Genomic DNA, 20,792 nt, shown 5'->3' on the forward strand with positions numbered 1-20,792 from the left:
CACAGTCCCCACCCTGCCCTAGGCTGAGCTGCTGGCAGGAATGAAGTACATCTGGCCTTAAGACTCTTCGTTTCAGATCGACACCCTTCATTAAATGACTGTCCACTAATCCTTTAACTATGTATCTTCACTTGAGACTTTCCCATCAATGGAGACATTTTAGCATTTACCCTGTTGAGCACCTCAGGGTCTTGTATGTTTCAATAAAATCATCCCTCTTCTTTAACTGCAAAGAAAACTTTATCCTGTGATAAAGTTCAGAAGATGAAGGGTCTTAGCCGAAAATGTCAACTCTTTCTTTCCGTAGATGCAGCCTGACCTATTGAGTTCCTCCAGCATTTTGTACGTGTTCCAGCATCTACAGAATCACCTGTGTTTATGATCTTGGTCCCTAAAGCCTGTGATCTCAGCAATTAAACTCATGGTACTGGAGATCACTCCACCAATTGCCAAGTATCCAACACCATAAACAACCCACCCCTCTTGGGTCATTTCTGTTTATTCTGCCCTGCTGTTTGACCCAGCAGGACTGCTGAAGAAAGCAAATGTCAGAGTTTCCTCACCTGCTCGCTGCCTGCCCCCTTCTCCATATAGTAGAGTTTGTAGTTCACAATGGGGCCATTTTCTGACAAAGGTTCCTGCCACGTCACTGTGATGGAGGTGGGTGAATTTGCTTGTGCAAACAGATTTTGGGCAGGTCCAGGAACTTGAACTGAAAGAACACAGAAAGATCTCACTTACACATTTTCCACAGTTAACCCATATGAAATGAAGTCAAATGGCACAAAAACAAGACCAATTTCCACCGCTGCCTTTATTTAGTTTTTTTTGCTCTCTTTTTGCACTACTTACATAATTTAATCTATCTATATCTGCGGCAAAGCATCAAATTTCACAACATGTTAAACCAGTTTCTGATTCTGATTCCTTTCACAATGAATTAATTCCAATTGGTTACAGGTGTGGTGTGCTCAGGGAGATCTAACTGCATCACTGTAAACCACTACATTCTCAAGAGTGTCTTCAAAAGGCAGCATCCATCATGAAGGACCCTCACCACCCAGGACATGCCCTCTTCTCATCACTACCATCAGGGAGGAGGTTTCAGAGCCTGAAGACATGCTCTCAATGTCACACACAAACAGCTTCCCCTCTACCAGCAAGATTTCTGACCATCCATGAACCCATGAAAACTATTTTGCACCCTTTTTGCACTGTTTATTTATATTTTATTGTAATTTATAGTAATTTTTATGTATTGCACTGTATTACTGCCACAAAACAATTAATTTTATGATACATGTCAGTGATAATAAACTTGATTCTGATTCAGTCCATGAACCCCTGAAAACTCCCTCACTATTTAGCTATCTTTTTGAACTATTTATTTATATTCTTATTGCAATTTATAATAACTTTTATGCATTGCACGGTACTGCGCTGGCAAAACAACATATTTCATGATGTATGCCATAGAACAAAGTACATAGAACATCGAAATCTATAGCACATTACAGGCCTTTCGGCCCACAATGTTGTACCGACCCTGTAACCTTCTCTAGGAACTGCCTAGAATTTCCCTACCACATAGCCCTCTATTTTTCTAAGCTCCATGTACCTATCTAAGAGTCTCTTAAAAAACCCAATCATATCCGCCTCTACCACCGGCGCTGGCAGCCCATTCCACACACCTACCACTCTCTGTGTGAAAAATTTGCCTTTGTCATCCTCCCTGTACCTACTTCCAAGCACCTTAAAACTATGCACCATTTCAGCCCTGGGGAAAAGCCTCTGGCTATCCACACAATCAATGCCTCTCATCATCTCTATCACTTTGTCACTTCAAGGAGAAAAAGCCAAGTTCACTTATTCTCATAAGGCATGGTCTCCAATCAAGGCAACATCCTTGTAAATCTCCTTTGCACTCTCTTTATAGTATCCACATCTTTCCTGTAGTGAGGTGACCAGAACTGAACACAGTACTCCAAGTGGTGTCTAAGTAAGGTCTTTTATAGCTGTAACATTATCTCACAGTTCTTGAACTCAATCTCACAGTTGATGAAGGCCAACACACCATACGCCTTCTTAACAACATCGTCAACCTGAGCAGCAGCTTTGAGTGTGTTCTATGGATACGGACCGCAAGATCTCTCTGATCCTCCAAACTTATTATATTTTGTCCTCAAATTTGACTACCAAAACTTTCATCTGGCCACTTCTCAGCCCAGTTCTGCATCCGATCAATGACCCACTGTAACCTCTGACAGCCTTCCAGACTATCCACAACACCCCTAACTTTTGTGTCATCAGCAAACATACTAAACCACCCTTCTACTTCCTTATCCAGGTCGTTTCCAAAAATCAGAAAGAGGAGAGATCCCAGAACAGATCCCTGCAAAACACCACTGATCACTGACCTCCATGTAGTATACAAACCATCTACAACCACACTTTGATTTGTGGGCAAGCCAATTCTGCACACACAAAGCAAGGCCTCCTTGGATCCCATGCCTCCTTACCTACTGAATGAGCCTTGCATGGGGAACTTTATCAAATGCTTTACTGAAATCCATATACATTACATCCACTGCTCTATCTTCATTAATGTATTTTGTTACATCCTCAAAGAATTCAATCAGACTTCTAAGGCATGACCTGCTCTTGACATCCCTAATCAGACTATGTATAAGGGAACAACATTTGCAACCCTCCAATCCTCTGCTATGTCTTCTGTCCCTATTGATGATGCAAAGATCATCACCAGAAGCTCAGCAATCTCCTCCCTCGCTTCCCACAGTAGCCTAGGGTAGATCTCATTCAGACCCGGCGACTTATCTAACTTAATGTTTTTTAAAAGCTCCAGAATATCCTCTTTCAAAATGTCATCCCCACAATTGCCAAGATTCTTTTACCCTGGTGAATACTGAAGCAAAGTATTCATTAAGAACCTCTGCTACCTCCTTTGACTCCATGCACATTTCAACTACTGCACCTGATTGGTCCTATTTTCACATGGTTCATCCTCTTGCTCTTCAAATACTTGTAGAATGACTTGGGGGTTTTCCTTAATCCTGCTTGCCAAGGCCGTCTCATGGCCCCTTCTAGCTCTCCTAATTTCACTCTGAAGCTCCTTCCTGGCAACCGTGTTAATTTTTTAGAGCTCTGATGGTACCTGTTATCTTGAACTTTTCATAATCATTTCTTTTCTTAATTAGATTTTCCACATCCTTTGTACACCACAGTTCCTTTACCCTACCATCCTTTCCCTGCCTCAATGGAACAAACCTATGCAGAACGCCATGCAAGTGTTCCCTGAACATTTGCCACATTTCTGACGTGCATTTCCCAGAGAACATCTGCTCTCAATTTATGTTCCCAACTTTCTGCCTAATAGCATCATATTTCCCCCAGCCCAATTAAATGTTTTCCCAAATTGTCTGTTCCTATCCCTCTCCAGAACTATGGTAAAGGAGATTAGAGTTGTGACTACTATCTCCAAAATGCTCTCCCACTGAGAGATATGACACCTAACCAGGTTCATTTCCCAATACCAGATCAAGTATAGCCTCTCCTCTAATTGGCTTTTCTATATATTATGTCAGGAAACCTTCCTGAACACACCTAACAAACTCCAGCACATCCAAACCACTTACTCTAAGAGATGCCAGTCCTTATGTCTCTGTTACTATTGGGGGGGAAGGGTCTATAAAAAAACATCCAGTAGAGTTATTCACATCAAAGTTGCTGGTGAACGCAGCAGGCCAGGCAGCATCTGTAGGAAGAGGTGCAGTCGACGTTTCAGGCCGAGACCCTTCGTCTGACGAAGGGTCTCGGCCTGAAAAGTCGACTGCACCTCTTCCTACAGATGCTGCCTGGCCTGCTGCGTTCACCAGCAACTTTGATGTGTGTTGCTTGAATTTCCAGCATCTGCAGAATTCCTGTTGTTTGCAATAGAGTTATTGCCTCCTTCCTGTTTTTAACTTCCACCCACACTGACTCAGTAGACAATCCTTCCATGACTTCCTCCTTTTCTGCAGCCAGGATACTATCCCTGATTAGCAATGCCATGCTCCCAGCTCTTTTGCTTCCCTTCCAGTCCTTTTTGAAACATCTAAAGCCTGGCACACTCAGCGGCCCTTGAGATATCCAAGTCTTTGTAATGACCACAATATCATAGTTCCACATATTGGTCCAACACACTCTAAGTTCTTCCACCTTGTTTACGATACTCTTTACATTAAAATAGACATCTCAAAACAATCTGGCTGTGTGCATCTTTGCTCTATCATCTGCCTATCTTTCCTGGCAAACTCCTAACAAGCCCACTCAACTTGTGTGCCAACCTCCCCATCCTCTGCCTTTTCACTTTGGTTCCCACCCCCCTGCAAATCTAGTTTAAACTCTTCCCAATAGAATTGGCTGCACTTCCGGCAGGTGTAATCATCAGGGAGACCATCAGGTTCCATGAATTCCCTCATCCTACAGAAGGAGTATCCCACTGCCATATCTGCCATCCTGCCTGCACTGTACTCTGGGCATCCAAGACTAAATCAGAAATAAAGAAAGGAAAAACCTCCCCTTCCTATCTGTTTCTTTGGCCTCATCCTCTTGTCATTGAAGCCACTAAGTTCCCACACTGACTCTAGCCCCCACTCCGAAAATGGCTGCTCCATTAGACCCCATCTCTCATAAATACATCTAGGGTCGATATGATTTGAGGTTCAACCAGACAGAAACGTCCCGATGTTCCAATTAAAGGAACTTTGATGTCTGTGATAATAAACCTAATCCTGATCCTGATAAGTGAGGTAGCTTGACAAGTGTATAACATGTCAGCCGCATCAGGACTCGTGCACACGCACAGGCAGTTGTTGCTAGGGTCAGTAATGGAGCTGGTGGAGAGGAGGAGAGAAGAATGCAGCAATAGCGTGAGGGTTGCAGAATCTGAGGTAGTTCCCAACCAGTGAGGACAGTGGAGTAACTAGGCCAGCTTCTTCACACACCTAGTGAGGCAGGAGTAGCCCTGTCTGCATGGCTGTAGGGGCACCTGGGTGAGCTTCAGCACACTGCAGTAAGGAACTGAAGGAAGGAGAATGGAATTAAGTATAAATAGTAATATATTTTGACTTTGAACAATGTACCAAAAGAAGGAATCAGCTTGTGTTTGAAAGCTGCATAACTGGATATTGAGTGGGAACAGCACCAGCACCTTGATATTCTGCCACCTCAGCCCATGTCCTACCCGCTCATACGAAGCAGGAGACAGCCGACATTGTACATTAGTGAGGCAGGGCCCTCCTGAGAGTGAAGAGAAAATGTGGGAGAATTTTTTGAAAACAAAATTGGGAACTTGGCAAAAAAATGCACATAACTTATAACCTTGAGATGCTTTATAAAACCAATACAAGTTCATCTCCTTAAGTTCCTCTATGCTGGAGGCAATCATCTACACACAAACATTGTCCAGCACATTGACTGCAAGTGTAACAGCTGTTGAATTATCAGTAGGCTCATGGAGGAATCACGCTCTGAAATATTAAACCAGTGTAATTCACCCTTCAGCGACACACACAACAAGCTCAGTAATGCCTCAAATTATAATCTAATAAACCCATGTTGCCTAATAATAACAACAGTAAACTTGACTTGACTGTAAAAATCCCTCTGGACTGTGCTCAGAACCCAAATCAAATTATAGGAAGAAGAATCTCTGTAACTTAATCCTACGAAAACAGTAACAATCTGCATTTTACATTGCACTAGAACCTTTGCAAATGGCTGATAGGATGTTAGAGACGAGATGACAACCAGCTACATCAATAACTAGGCTGATCAGAGAGAGGATTTAAGGAGCATATTTATGAAGAAGAGGAAGGAGAAATTTAGAGAAGACTAGAGGTTAGAATTGTTGCTGAGGATAGGTAAGTTAGGTTCAGACATGGGGAGAAGGCTCCGTATCAAAAATTGAATATAATGTGATTTACAGGATCATGTTTCCTGCTTGGCATTGCTGCCTGCCGTGCCTCCAACAGTGCCCTTAGATCTGCTGCAGGGTCATCAGCCAGGGACCACCATTCATTGATGTTTCGCTTCCTTAATCCTGATCTCCTGATGGCGGAGCAGTGGCAGAGATATTCCCCTGCCACACCCTACAGCTTTCAATAGACTTAGTCAGTCCCGCATTTTCTGTCCTTCCTTTTCAGCCACACCAAAAGCTGCGCTTCTATGCCTCGTCACAAAAATGATCAAGGAATTCTGGATGGGGAAGTTGCAGGAATACACACCAGTCCTCATCGAGGGGTCAACATCTCTGAAGATCTATTGATGCAATTATGAAGAAGGTCGTCAGCATCTTTATTTCATTAGGAGTTTGAGGAAATTTGGTGTGTCACCAAAGACACTAGCAGATTTCTACAGGTGTACCTTGAAAAGCATTTTGACTGGTTACATTACCGTCTGAAATGGAGGAGCTCTGCACAGGATCAGAAAAAACTGCAGAAAGTTGTAAGCTCAGCCAGCTCCATCATGGGCACTAGCCTTCCCAGCATCGAGAACACCTTCAAAAGGTGATGCTTAAGAACGACCCTTGCCACTTAGAACTTCTCATTACTACATTCAGGGAGGAGGTACAGGACCCTGAAGACCCACACTCAACATCTTAGGAACAGCTTCTTCTCCTCTGCCATCACATTTCTGAACAAATCATGAACCCATGAACACTACCTTACTATTTGTTATTATTTTGAACAGTGGTGCTTTTGCTGGCTCTGCGGCCTACAGTCACAACAAACGACATAGCGCTAGACTGAACTGAACTGAACTAAGCTTCACGCTCCCAGACCATTTCATGGACTCTGTGATGTGACGTTTAATATTCTGTGTGTTACTCGCTTGCTCTTTGCTGCTTGATATTTTCTTTGAACGGATTCCATGGCATCTCTTTGTTTCATAGCTGCCTGTGTGAGGACAATTCTCAGGATTGTATACTGTATACATACTTTGATAGTAAATTTACTTCGAATCTTTTGCACTACTTAGTTATTTTATAATATTAATTATTATTCCTGATAGTAATGTTTTTATTGTACAGCTGCCACAAAACAAATTTTATGACATGTCAGAAACATGCTTTTGACATTTTCCTAATGTCCCATGCAGACTATCTCACTATTTTTTTTTCCTTTTTTGGCTCTCATTTTGCACTATTTATTTAAGTTATTTTTAAAAATATGTTTCTTATTGTAATTTATAGTCCTTTTTATTATGTATTGCAATGTACTGCTGCCCAAAACAACTAATTACATGACCTATGCCAGTGACATTAAACTAATTCTGATTTGTATTCTATTCTGGACATTAATACATCAGGTAAGAACATGTGAACATCGTCCATTACTTGGTGTGAATAACCACTGCCCACACCTATATCACAAGCAGCAGGCTGGGATTGTTTCCAAAGCAATGTTACTGCTTCCCTGCAAAGCTCAACAAGACTTGGCTCAGTGCAAACCACCGTGCCTCTGAGGAAGACCGCCAGTGCCCAAGCTTCCTTCAATGAGTGTCACAACACCCACTTCAGGGTTCATTGAGCACAAAGGAAATTCATTCCAACCATTCTGCTGGCGTGCGGGAAGGCTGAATGAAAATCAAACTGCATTGAACATAATGGTGAAAGAAGTAAATGTTTAATTAACGGTGTTTAGCAGAGCAAGTAAAGAAACATAAAACAACTCTAACAAGCCTGACAGTTGTTTGCTTTATTCAGTCATGAGCCATTTCTTTCAATTAGTGCCGCAACATCAGATTTCATCCTACCCAGCTGCTGCTGCCTGCCAAAATAGGCTCCAGGCTTGGCCCATCCCACAGAAATAATGACCGACACGTTGCATCACACACCTTCCCATTCTAAATGCACAAACACCATCCCCGACAAGATGTAATAACTGACACATTGCATCGCACACCTTCCCATTCTAAATACACCAACACCATCCCCAACAAGATGTAATGGAAACAGTTGTTGACATTCTGACCAGCTACAGTGAAGAATGAGGCTGTGTGTTCTACAATACCTCTCCCAATCTCCTAAACCTCATCAATGACTCTCAGTGGGATAATCTCAGAAGTGCTGACTAATCTTTGGCATGCTACTACATCACCTTCCTGCAGTCACTACGTACACAATAGGTCACCTTGTACAACACAGACACACATATGCACCCCTCCAAACTTCAACCACTTTATAACTGAGCAAAACAGAGAAAGTGCTGGAGATCAGGCAACATTTATGGAGAGGAATACAAAGTCATTTCAGGCCAGACTGAAATGTCAACTTATTCCTCGCCTTAGACACTGCCTGACCTGTTGAGCTCCTCTAGCATTTTGTGTGTGTTGCAGAAGATTTCCAGCATCTCTTGTGTTTATCAGTTTATAACTGGTTTCTCGGGATTGTTCTTTGCATTGCTCCCGTGGGTCGCAGCCCTTCCGGCTGTACGTGTCCAACTCAGACATCAGTGCACCACAAAAGGATTGCCGACTTCACAATCCCTGTGATAACCATTTCGTAGGGGATGAAATCCGAGGGCCATCCTGGGCAGATAAAGGGAAGTGTATCAGAAATAGGGACTCCGTATTCATAGAGGTATGCATTTCAGAAGCCTAAACGCATGCTAACAGACTGCATTCCAACTGAAGATTTGTTCTTCAATGAGGCAGCAACTAACACCTTTAGAGGTACAGTGTGGCATACGCCCTTCCAGCCCTTCCAGCCCTTCGAGCCACACCACCAGCAACAGCCAATTTAGCCCTAGCCTAATCACGGTACAATTTACAACCCACCAACCAGTACTTGGACTCTGGGAGGAAACTGAAGCACCTGGAGAAAACCGACACATTCCACCGGGAAGACATACAGATGTCTTACAGATGATGCCAGGACTGAACTCTGACACCCCAAGCTGTAATAGCATCACGCTAACAGAGCACCCTATCCTCCCTTTTCATACGTAGTAAATTCAAACAAAAAGCCGGTGAACGAGGAATGTTGCCCAGCGAGACGGATTTGTCTGAAGACCATTGGTCAGACTGACTGCAGGTGCCCAGGGTGCACACTGAAGGTTCAGCAGCCATATACAGAGATCGTAATCAAGTCGAAGTACAGAAATAACATTTCAGAATCTCAACAAAATTCAGTTTTAAATGTTTTGAGAAGATTATCTGAAAAATTGTCCGGGGGGGCATAATTTTAAGGCGATTGGAGGAAAAGTATGGCGGGGGGGGGGAATGTCAGAGCTAAGTTTAATAGACAGAGAGAGGTGAGTTTGTGGATTGTGCTGCTAGGGGTGGTGGTAGAGGCAGACCTATCAGGGGAACTTAACAGACTCTTAGATAGACACATGGATGAAAGAAAAATGGAGGAGAGAAGGGTTAGATTGATTTTAAGAGTAAGTTAAAGGGTTGGCACAACATTGTGGGCCAAAGGGCTGTAGTGTTCTATGTTCTATGTTCTATGTTAAATTAAAATTCCCAAGAGATGATAATACACTGGAGGCCTGGCAGAACTTCAGATAAAAATCATTTCCCACAACTCAGGTAATTCACATCAAAAGGTTCAACCCAAAGATCTGGGGTGCACCATGTTTGAATTTCTCATTTGAACACAATCACAACAGTGAAGTTAACTGAGAACTCAATCTTTCTTCCTAGGCAACTGCAAAGCATGCATTTCCAGTTTGAATGGGGTCTCTCAGTGGTGCAGCAAGACAATGAGGGTGTGCTCGGCCCAAGTACAGAGCTCGTAATTCAGCCCCGATCCTCATCTCTGTGATATACAGCTGAGCAGAATTTTTGCCTTTCCTGGCACTCAGCTTCTGCTTGTTTTAATCAAGTGATCAAACAGAATGCTACTCAGTAGCATAAAAAGAAATGTCAAAGCGCTTTGCAACAGAGAGCAGAAACTAACCATTTCTTTGCCATGGGCTTGAAACTACAACAGACAGCCTGTGTCGCTGGAGTTGAGAAGAACGAGGAGAGATCTCATGGAAGCCTATCAAATATTGAAAGGCCTAAATAGACTGAATGTAGAGAAGAATCTAAGATTACAGGGCACAGCCTCAGAGTAGAGGGACTTCCATTTAGAACAGTGATAAGGAGGGATTTCTTTAGTGAGTGGGTTGTGAATCTATGGAATTCATTGCCACAGACAGCTGTGGAGGCCAAGTTATTGAGTGTATTTAAAGCAGAAATTGAAACATTCTTGGTTAGTCAGGGCGTCAAAGGTTATAGAAACATGGCAGGAGAATGAGGTTGAGAGAAATATTAAATCAGGAACGGTACAGCAAACTTGATGGGCCAAAGGCCTAATTCTGCTCCTGTGTTTTATAGTCTTTTAGCATTATAGTCAAATTCAAAGTACATCAAGCAAGAGGTCAAAGTAATGGGAGAAAAGAAATAAAAGCATGAAGTGCTGGCAATATTCAGGTCAAGCAACCTCCCAGAGAATCACAAACACATTTGTCCACATTAGGCCTGTATCCCTCTCCAACTTTCCAGTCCAAGTACTGGGCAAACAACTTTTAAATGTTATAATTGCATCTGCCTCCATCACTTCCACTAGCGGGTCGTTCCAGCTACTCTTCACTCTCTGTAAATAAGCCATCCCTTTAGATCAGATGGAAGGGTATGGACATTGCATAGGCAGAAGGGTTTAGATTTAAGTGGCCATTTGATACGTTCCACACAACACTGTGGGCCAAAAGGCCTGTTACTGTGCTGTACTGGTCTACATTCCACCTCCTTTCAATTTCTCCCCTCACATTAAGCCTGCACTTTCTAGTTCAAGGTTGGCCTGCACAGCAGAAAGAGAAATAGTCAATGTTTCAATGGTCTTACATCTGAAACGTTAATTCTATTTATCCTGTCACCTATTCCTTCCTAACCTGCTAAATATTTCCAGAAGCTTCTGTTCATATTCAGCTATGGGGAACAGGCGGTGGGAAAGGCATGCTCTCTCGGTCCTACTACGTCTGCCATTAGGAGCATTCTTTTAACCGCACAACTCAGTAGTGAGAAATGAAGGAAATAAATGCACTTGGAATGTCCTGCTTATTAACACACACAAAATGCTGGAGGAATCAGTAGGTCAGGCAGTGTCTATAGAGATGAATAAAGAACTGATGCTTCAGGCCAAGACGCTTCAACAAGACTGTACTGCTTATGCACAGGCAAGATGTGAGGAGATCAGGGACAGGGAGATGTGTGGAGATCGGCTGAAGGCAGTACATTTGGAGATCAAGTTTGGTGAATTTTTAGGTGATTGGAGGACAGGTGAAGAGAAGAGAGCATGAGGAGAGCGGGTAAAGACAAGATGTATGGATGTTGGTGACCTAATAATGGTTCTGACCCTGCTTCAAACAGTCTGGTGTACACCTCTTCAACTTATCCCCTCCCAGTGTCTTACTTCATCCCCTTCCCCTGTTGCTCAAGATTTCTAGTTCCTTAAGATTGGAATAAGCTCCTACTACCTATTAAATGCTCCCAATAACGTGCAGCAAGAAAAAGCAGCAAGTTTTTCGACAGGAGTGCTCCCACACAGGTCTGATTTTCGACAGGAAACCCAGTCTCTATAAAATAAAGGTACCGCCTTAGCAGAGCAGTTATCATGGGAGCCGTCATCATCGAAGTAGTTTGAGGCCAGGTAAGAAGCTTTGACTCAACTGGGCTTCGGCAAGAACAGGCGGAGGCAAGGTACGTTCATTCCTTATTTTTTATTCAACTCTAGAGAGAATAGGGCACATGTCTACAGAGCCAGTGTTCTGTTCTGTGTGTCAGATGTGGGACTTGCAGGAGACTCCAGCCTCCCTGATGACCACGTCTGTGCCAGGTGCATTGAGATGCAGCTCCTTAGAGACCATATTAGGGAACTGCACCTGCAGCTCGATGACCTTCAGTTTGTTAGGGAGAGTGAGGCAGTGAAAGATAGGAGCTACAGGGAGGTGGTCATCCCAGGGCCATAGAAGACAGATAAATGGGTGACTGTCAGAAAAGGGAAGGTGGAATGTCAGATAGTGGAGAGCGCCCCTGTGGCCGTCCCCCTCAACAGTAAGTACTCCGTTTTAGTACTGTTGAGGGGGATGACCTACCTGGGGGAAGCAACAGTGGCCATGCCGCTGGCACTGAGTCTGGCCCTGTGGCTCCGAAGGGGAGGAAATTGAAGAGGATGGCAGCAGTTATAGAGAACTGTGTAGACAGGGGGACAGATAGGCGATTCTGTGGACGCAAAAAGAAAACACAGATGCTAGTTTGCCTCCCAGGTGCCAGGATCCGAGATCTTTCTGGATGCGTCTACGATATCCTGAAAAGAGGGTGAGCAGCCAGAAGTCATGGTACATATTGGTACCAATGACATAGGAAGAAAAAAGGGGTCCTGAAAAAAGAATATCGGGAGTTAGGAAGGAAGCTGAGAAGCAGGACCTCAAGGGTAGTAATCTCAGGATTACTGCCTATGCCATACAACAGTGAGGATAGGGAGGGAACGAGGTGGCTGAAGAATTGGAGCAGGGGCAGGGATTCAGATGTCTGGATAATGGGGACCTCTTCTGGGGCAGGTGGGACCTGTACAGAAGGGACGAGTTGCACTTGAATCCGAGGAGGACCAACGTTCTTACGGGCATATTTCCTAGAGCTGTTGGGAATGGTTTAAACTAATACGGCAGGGGCGACGGGAAGACTGATAGAGCTGGGGATGAGCCAGCAGGTTTACAAGCCAACGATTGGGTACAAATGCAGACAGAGCAAGGAGAAATTGTCCACAGAGGCAAAATTCAAAAGGGTGAAAATGCAGGACTGAGGGTGCTGTATTTAAATGCATGTAGCATTTAGAATAAGATGGATGAACTCATGGCACAATTAGAGACTGGTTGGTATGATGTTGTGGGCATCACGAAGTCATGGCTGAACGAGGGCCATAGTTGGGAGCTTAACATCAAAGGATATAGTTTGTATCGAAAGCACAGGCAGGAAGGCATAGGTGGTGGTGTGGCTCTGTTGGTAAGAGATGGAATTACATCTTTAGAAAGAGATTATTGACATAGAGTCAGAGAATGTTGAATCTTTTTGTGTGGAATTAAGAAATTGCAAGAGTTAAAAAACCATTATGGGAGTCATATAAGATGTAGGGTTGAGAATACAAAAGGAGCTGGAAAAGGCATGTAATAAGGGTAATGACACATTTGTAATGAGGGACTTCAATCTGCAAGGGGATTGGGAAAATCAGGTTGGTGTCAGATTGCAAGAGAGGGAGTTTGTTAAATGCCTACGTAATGGCTTTTTAGAGCAGCTTGTGCTTAATCCTACTCAGGGTAATTCCATCTTAGATTGGGTGTTGTGTAATAACCCAGATCTTACTAGGAGGCAGTGATCTCAGTACGATTGAACTCATACCTCAACTTGAGAGGGAGAAGCATAACTCACATGTACCTGTATCACAATGGAATAAAGGGAATTACAGAGGCATGAGAGAGGAGCTTGCATAGGTGGATTAGAGGACGATACTGGCGGGGATGACGGCAGAGCAGAGATGGCCTAAGTTTCAGCGAATAGTTCACAAGGCGCAGGATAGATATGTCCAACAGAGGAAGAGTGGTAGGCAGTCGTGACTGACAAAGTAAGATAAGGACTGCATAAGATCCAAGGAAAGGGCATATAAGGTAGCAAATTTGAGTGGGAAGTTGGATGATTGGGAAGCTTTTAAAATCCAACAAAAGGCAACTAAGGCAGCTATAAAAAGGGAAAAGATGAAGTATGAGGGCAGACTAGCCAATAATATAAAGCAGATACCAAAAGTTTTTTCAGTTATATAAAGAGTAAAAGGGCGGCGAGAGTTGATATTGGACCGCTGGAAAATGAAGCTGGTGAGGTAGTACTGGGGGGACAAAGAAATGGCAGATGAACTTAATGGGTACTTTGCATCTGTCTTCACTGCTAAAGACCCTAGCTGTATGTCACAGGTCCGTGAGTGTCAGGGAGCAGAAATGAGTGCTATTGCTTTTACAAAGAAAAAAGTACGAGGCAAACTCAAAGGTCTTAAGGTGAATAAGTCACCTGGGCCAGATGGATTACATCCCAGAGTCCTGAGAGAGGTTGCTGAAGAGATAACAGACGCATTTGTCATGATCTTCCAAGAATCACTTGATTCTCACATGGTCCCAGAGGACAGGAAATTGCAAGTGATACCTCACTCTTTTAGAAGGGAGGAAGGCAAAAGAAAGAAAATTATAGGCCAGTTAGCCTTACCGAAGTGGTTGGGAAAATGTTGGAATCTATTATTAAGGATGAGGTTTCAACGTACTTGGTGACTAATGATAAAATAAATCAAACTCAGCATGGTTTCTGTAAAGGGAAATCTTGCCTGACAACTCTGTTGGATTTCTTGAAAAAAGTAACAGACAGAGTGGACAAAAGAGAGGCAGTGGACATCATTTACTTGGATTTTCAGAAGGCCTTTGATAAGGTACAACATATGAGGCTGCTGAATAAGATAAAATCCTGTGGCATTACAGGACATGGATAGCAGAAGGGCTGACAGGCTGAAGCAGACAGTGGGAATAAAAGGGGCCTTTTCTGGTTGGCTGCCGGTGACCAGTGGTGTTCCTTGGGGGTCAGTATTGAGACAAGACTCATACAAGACTCCCAAAAGGTTAACTTACAGGTTGAGTCTATGGTAAAGGCAGCAAATGCAATGTTGGCATTTATTTCAAGGGGAAAAGAATATAAAGACAAGGAGATAATTCTAAGGCTTTATAAGACACTAGTCAGGCCACACTTGGAGTATTGTCAACAGTTTTGGGCCCCATATCTCAGAAAGAATGTGTTATCGTTGGAGAGTTCAGAGCAGGTTCATGAGGATGCTTCCAGAAAGAAGGGGTTAACCTATGAAAAATGTTTGGTAGCTTTGGGCCTCTACTCACTGGAATTTAGAAGAATGTGGGGGGATCTCACTGAAACCTACCAAATGCTGAAAGGACTAGGTATGGTGTATGTGGAGAGGATGTTTCTTATGTTGGGGGTATCCACAACTAGAGGGCACAGCCTCAAAACTGATGGACGACCCTTTAGAACAGAGGTAATGGAGGAATTTTTTAGCCAGAGAGTAGTAAATCTGTGGAATGCTCTGCCACAGATTGTAGTGGAGGCCGAGTCCGTGCCTATACTTAGGGCAGAAGTTGATTGTTTCTTGATCAGTGAGGACATCCAAGGATATGGCAAAAAGGGAGGTGTATGGGGTTGAGTAGGATTCGGGATCAGCCATGATGGAATGGTGGAGCAGAATCAATGAGCTGAATGGCCTAATGCTGCCCCTTTGTCTCTGGTCTTAGGGTTTTATCTCAAACAGCCTCTGATAACCAAGTCCATTTCCTGGCCTTTACATGTGGCTTATCCTAGCAGAACAATTTCTACTGACAGGAGAAGTGGCAAAGGCAGGTTACTGGCACCTTAAAACCAGTGGCTTTGGGCAGATTGGAATTTGTCAGTCATGGTTGGCAGCTCATTTAGGAGAAGGAAAACTCTGATCTCAAACGTCCTCTTGCTTTGTGGCTATACCTACTCATAGAGAAGGTTTCGGGAGTAAAACCTGAGGAAAAATCCAGAGCTGGAAACGCTACGGCAGTCCTACGTTGAGTTTCAACACTGAATGGCATCTTCTGCGATGCCACTGGTACTGAACTGTATCAGGCTCTGCTGTTTCTTTGGATTCATCATCTGCATGGAGCGCGGTAGACTACTGCTTGGGCAATAGCCTTCTCTTCATATCGTACTGTCCTGGCTTGCGTATCACATAGACAACTAGGACGCAGTATCTATGGTTGCCCCCAAATGCAGCATCTGCAGAATCTCTTGTGATTATAAGTCTGGTGATAGTCACTGGCTTGAGCATTTTTACTGAACTTAGTGGATGACTGAATCTCAGAAAGTCGTCAGTGAATGTGTAAAAGTGACCTAGGCATAAAACCAGATGAATAAATCTTTACATCGTACAGATTGGAGCTAGATGCTGTTGTTTGTTTGTACATACAAAGTGACAGTAAATGACAACATTAAACATGTATTCAGATGAACACAGAACAACAAGACAAGGCAGGCCACATTGAGAAACAAACTAACCTTCTGGTTGGGTGGCCACTTTGAAGGGAGCAGAGCTCTCTCCCGCTCCATGCTTATTGTGAGCAATCACTCGGAACACATACTTCACGTCTGGCATCAGCTCTCCAATTGTCACCTCTAGATCGCCCGGTCGACTAGTATTTTCCACACGTTCCCTATTGGGAAATATCAGAGCAGAGTGTTTTTACAACTCATCCATCCATATGGAAGTGGTGACCTGTCCTGAGGTGGTGGCTGCTCCACACCCAATGACAGCAGTGTCAAGTATTAAGCTCCATTTCTACCCAGCTCTCTCATTATTCAAGGGGTCAAGAGAAATGTGGACTGCGTGGTTGTGGAAGCAGGCTCATTAACCGACACCCAGTTTCAGGTATTCCAGCATGAGTAAGATCACAGTCGACATGCGTATTCCATTGGGCTTGAATAAAATTATCAGTGTTTCCAAAAACTAATCATTTTCCCAGCTTTGAATGTGGTATATGAATCTGAAATAAGGACAAGCTGTTTTTGCCCAACAGAACCACATAGAATGCTTTCTAAGTGAAAAAAACTGAGAAATGGATAAATTCCAGGAGAGAGCAGTACCAGAAAGCATGCACTCAGGGTAATACCCTCAGCCCAGTGCAGGGACGGTGATGGGGCAGGGTTGGGGAGCTGGGTGGAAATACGTTGAACTTAAATGTTACAGGCAGGAAAGAAGGGCAATGATACCAGAAGGAATTCCAGGTGACTGTACAAGGTGGAGGAGCTGTGTCAAGTTGTGCAAGACTCATTAAGGTCACAGTCAAAGCATATCATTATAGATGGTGGGATGTTGTTGGAACCATAGAGACAGACAGCATGACTATGATTTATTAGAATTTATCAAGTGAATAAATGCTTAGAGTTACAGAGAAAAGTCCAAAAAATACAAACGTATAATGATTCTTACTTGTCAGAGAAGGTAAATAACTAGAGACTCTACTAGCTGTGAATGACAAACTCAGGACTATCACTGGGCAAAGGGACTGCGGCTTTTCACACAAGACAATGAACAAACAGGGTATGTAATTCAACTAATGAGCTGAGGCAGGAGGGCAATTTTAAAACCGTACTAGATACACAGTTGAAAGGAAGAATATGGACGGATTAGGAAAAAAACATCAGGGAAATGGGATTACAGCTGAGAGCTCCATTTCAGACTTAATACTGTTAAAGTGTAGCAACTGTTAAAATGTCATTAGAGCAGCAGCTGATCTGTGCCCAGCAAGATCCCACAGCAACACTGTGATAATGACCAAAAAATGTAATGTTAGCTTTGATTAAATATTGCTCAGGACAGAAGAGAGAATATGGGTGATACTCTCTGCAAGCTGGCTTGCATCCACTTGAAGGTAAGGAACAAGGAACACTTGTTTCATTTATCTGGAGACACAATGCAGACCAGGCTCTTCCAGCCCAATGAGACACACTGCCCTGCAACCCACCAATTTTAACATCAGCCAAATCACAGGACAATTTACAATGAACAATTGATCTACTAACCGTACATCTTTGGACTGTGGGAGGAAACCTATGCATACATGGGAAAGAATGTACAGAGGACACCAGAATTGAACTCCAAGCTTTGATACTTTGAGCTGTATTAGCACCATGCTGACCTCTATGCAACCATGGTGCCCACTTGTTATGACCGTGAGATCCCCATCAACACTTGCTGGAGGGTTGGCCTAGATTATGTGGTGAACTAGTTGAGTGGGCTCTGAGGCAGCTGTGGTGGTGATACACTGACCCATGTTACACAGTACACCAAGTCACATTAATTCAACCCAGCACCACATGAAGGGGTCACTCTAGAAACTTGCCACTTCCTTTCTTCTGAGCTGATTCCTTGAAATAAGTATTAAATATTACAAATGTTAATCTATTCACTTTGGGCAATACTCACATTGCCACTTCACACATCTGACAGAGACAGCCTTGTCCCAGTCAGGAGCAGGAGAGGAGGAAACACTGGGGAGCAGCGCTATTGGAGTGCAGTAAATACAGACTAGGTTGACATGCTTTAGGCAGGGAGCTCTCAGTGTTAGTAACCAGAGGGCAAGGGTTGCAGAATTCCTACCTGTTGGCACCATCCTTGGCGTAGTACACGGAGTAGGCGAGGATCTCTGCGTTTGGCTCAGCGGGTGGGCGCCATGCCAGCTTGATGAAGCGCGTGGAGACAAGGAGAGCCACCACATCACGGGGAGCAGAGGGCAGCAGTCCAGCAGTGGCCGTCGCTAGATGGTCAGCAGTGGCACTTGTCAGTGAGGTGGGGGGAAATGTCGGGATGGGAACATCTTGGTTCACAGGAAGGGATGGTGGGATGGACGGCAGACGCCACAACACACAAAACAAAAATAAAAAATAAAAAAAGGAGAAAAAGTAAAGAAAATAAACCAAACCAAAGCACAATGGGAACATAAAATGAACAGACATAGAAAGGGCAAATGGGCAGCTATCTGCTGAACTCAAAGGGAGGCACACAGACATACATATAGCAGCAGTCCATGAGGACACAGGCACACAGTAACATACACCCAGGGAGGTACACAGACATACATATAGCAGCAAACCATGAGGACACAGGCACACAGTAACATACACCCAGGGAGGTACACAGACATACATATAGCAGCAAACCATGAGGACACAGGCACACAGTAACATACACCCACACAACACAACAAACAGTGTAACACAAAGTCTGGAAGACCTAAGACATGGGAACAGAACTAGGCCATTTGGCCCATCGAGTCTGCCCCATTTCATCATGGCTGATTTATTATCCCTCTCAACCCCATTCTCCAGCCTTCTCCCCGTAACTTTTGATGTCCTTACTAATCAAGAATATGCTTTAAATATACCCCTCTATATTTATTTATCATGAATTTCATTGTATTGTTACCGCAACGTTAACAAATTTCACAACATATGCCTGTGATATTAAACCTGTTTCTGATTCTGATAGTTTGGCCTCCTCTGCTGCCTGTGACAATGAATTCTACAAATTCACCACTCTCTGGCTAAAGAAGTTCATCCTCATCACTGTTTGAAGTGGAAGTCACTCTATTCTGAGGCTGTGCCCTGAACTGCCTCACTATTGGAAACACTGATTCCTCACCCACTCTTCTAAGCCTTTCAATACTTGATAGGCCACTACAATACACAACTAGAGTACAGAACCTTCTAACGTCACTCAGCCCAAAATACTCCAATTCTCAGATTCAGTGGTTTACTGATCCATCCCCAGGGATTTACGGATCGTTCACCAGCTCAGGGTTTACTGACTCATCCCCATCCCAGGGTTTACTGACCCATCCCCATCCCAGGGTTTTATTGACTCATCCCCATCCCAGGGATTACTGACCCATCCCCATCCCAGGGCTTACTGACCCATCCCCATCCCAGGGATTACTGACCCATCCCCATCCCAGGGTTTACTGACCCATCCCCAGCTCAGGGTTTTACTGACCCATCCCCAGCTCAGGATTTTATTGACCCATCCCCAGCTCAGGGTTTATTGACCCATCCCCAGCTCAGGGTTTACTGACCCTTCCCCAGCTCAGGGTTTACTGACCCATCCCCATCCCAGGGTTTTATTGACCCATCCCCATCGCAGGGTTTTACTGACCCATCCCAGGGTCTACTGACCCATCCCCATCCCAGGGTTTTACTGACCCATCCCCATCCCAGGGTTTTACTGACCCTTCCCCTTCCCAGGATTTACTGATCCATCCCCATCCCAGGGTTTACTGACCCATCCCGATCCCAGGGTTTTATTGACCCATCCTGATCCCAGGGTTTACTGACCCATCCCCATCCCAGGGTTTACTGACCCATCCCGATCCCAGGGTTTTATTGACCCATCCCCAGCTCAGGGTTTACTGACCCTTCCCCAGCTCAGGGTTTATTGACCCATCCCCAGCTCAGGGTTTATTGACCCATCCCCAGCTTAGGGTTTACTGACCCACCCCCAGATTAAATGACCATGGGATAGAGAAAGTTTACTCTGCAGAATAACTTTTCTACCACTTGAGAAGGGACTGGAACTCAGTGCGCATTCATCCCTGGGTGAAAATGATGCCAGCTGGAGTAAAGCCCTCAGGTTATGACTCCCTAATGCTGCCCAAGTAAAGCAAGATGTTCTGAGATGACAACAGAAACACCAGAAGGCATCCTGGGCTGACCTTAAAATATTTAATAAGATCCTGAGCACATGAATTAAAAGTAAGCTCGTTCCTTCTCGCAAGGGCAGCTGTGGTCAAATTCAACTGCAACAAGAGGAATAAAATAGATATCTAAACATACCCAATCTTTAACATTAAATCTGAGGTGTTTAGAAACTTAGAAAATAGGTGCAGGAGTAGGCCATTCGGCCCTTCAAGCCTGCACCACCATTCAGTATGATCATGGCTGATCATCCAACTCAGAACCCTGTACCAGCCTTCCCTCCACACCCCCTGATCCCTTTAGCCACAAGGGCCATATCTAACTCCCTCTTAAATATAGCCAATGAACTGGCCTCAACTGTTTCCTGTGGCAGAGAATTCCACAGATTCACCACTCTCTGTGTGAAGAAGTTTTTCCTAATCTCGGTCCTAAAAGGCTTC

The 20,792-nt window shown here is 44.0% G+C and overlaps 1 protein-coding gene across 7 annotated transcripts in view; it reads right to left on the bottom strand.

Annotated features, from left to right (window-relative positions):
- LOC134358620 (neogenin-like) overlaps positions 1-20,792 on the bottom strand; it is a 316,976-nt gene that overhangs the window by 104,155 nt on the left and 192,029 nt on the right. For 5 of the 7 annotated variants that reach the window (XM_063071070.1, XM_063071065.1, XM_063071067.1 and 2 more), the window contains exons 8-10: positions 18,263-18,479; positions 16,162-16,316; positions 564-712 (exon numbers count right to left, since the gene is read on the bottom strand). In XM_063071070.1, the coding sequence (XP_062927140.1) occupies positions 564-712; positions 16,162-16,316; positions 18,263-18,479 (521 nt within the window). The remainder of the gene's footprint in view (positions 1-563; positions 713-16,161; positions 16,317-18,262; positions 18,480-20,792) is intronic. The other 2 variants (XM_063071071.1, XM_063071068.1) reach the window with 1 other exon arrangement.

Source organism: Mobula hypostoma, chromosome 18, assembly GCF_963921235.1.
Source record: "Mobula hypostoma chromosome 18, sMobHyp1.1, whole genome shotgun sequence".
Taxonomy (NCBI): domain Eukaryota; kingdom Metazoa; phylum Chordata; class Chondrichthyes; order Myliobatiformes; family Myliobatidae; genus Mobula; species Mobula hypostoma.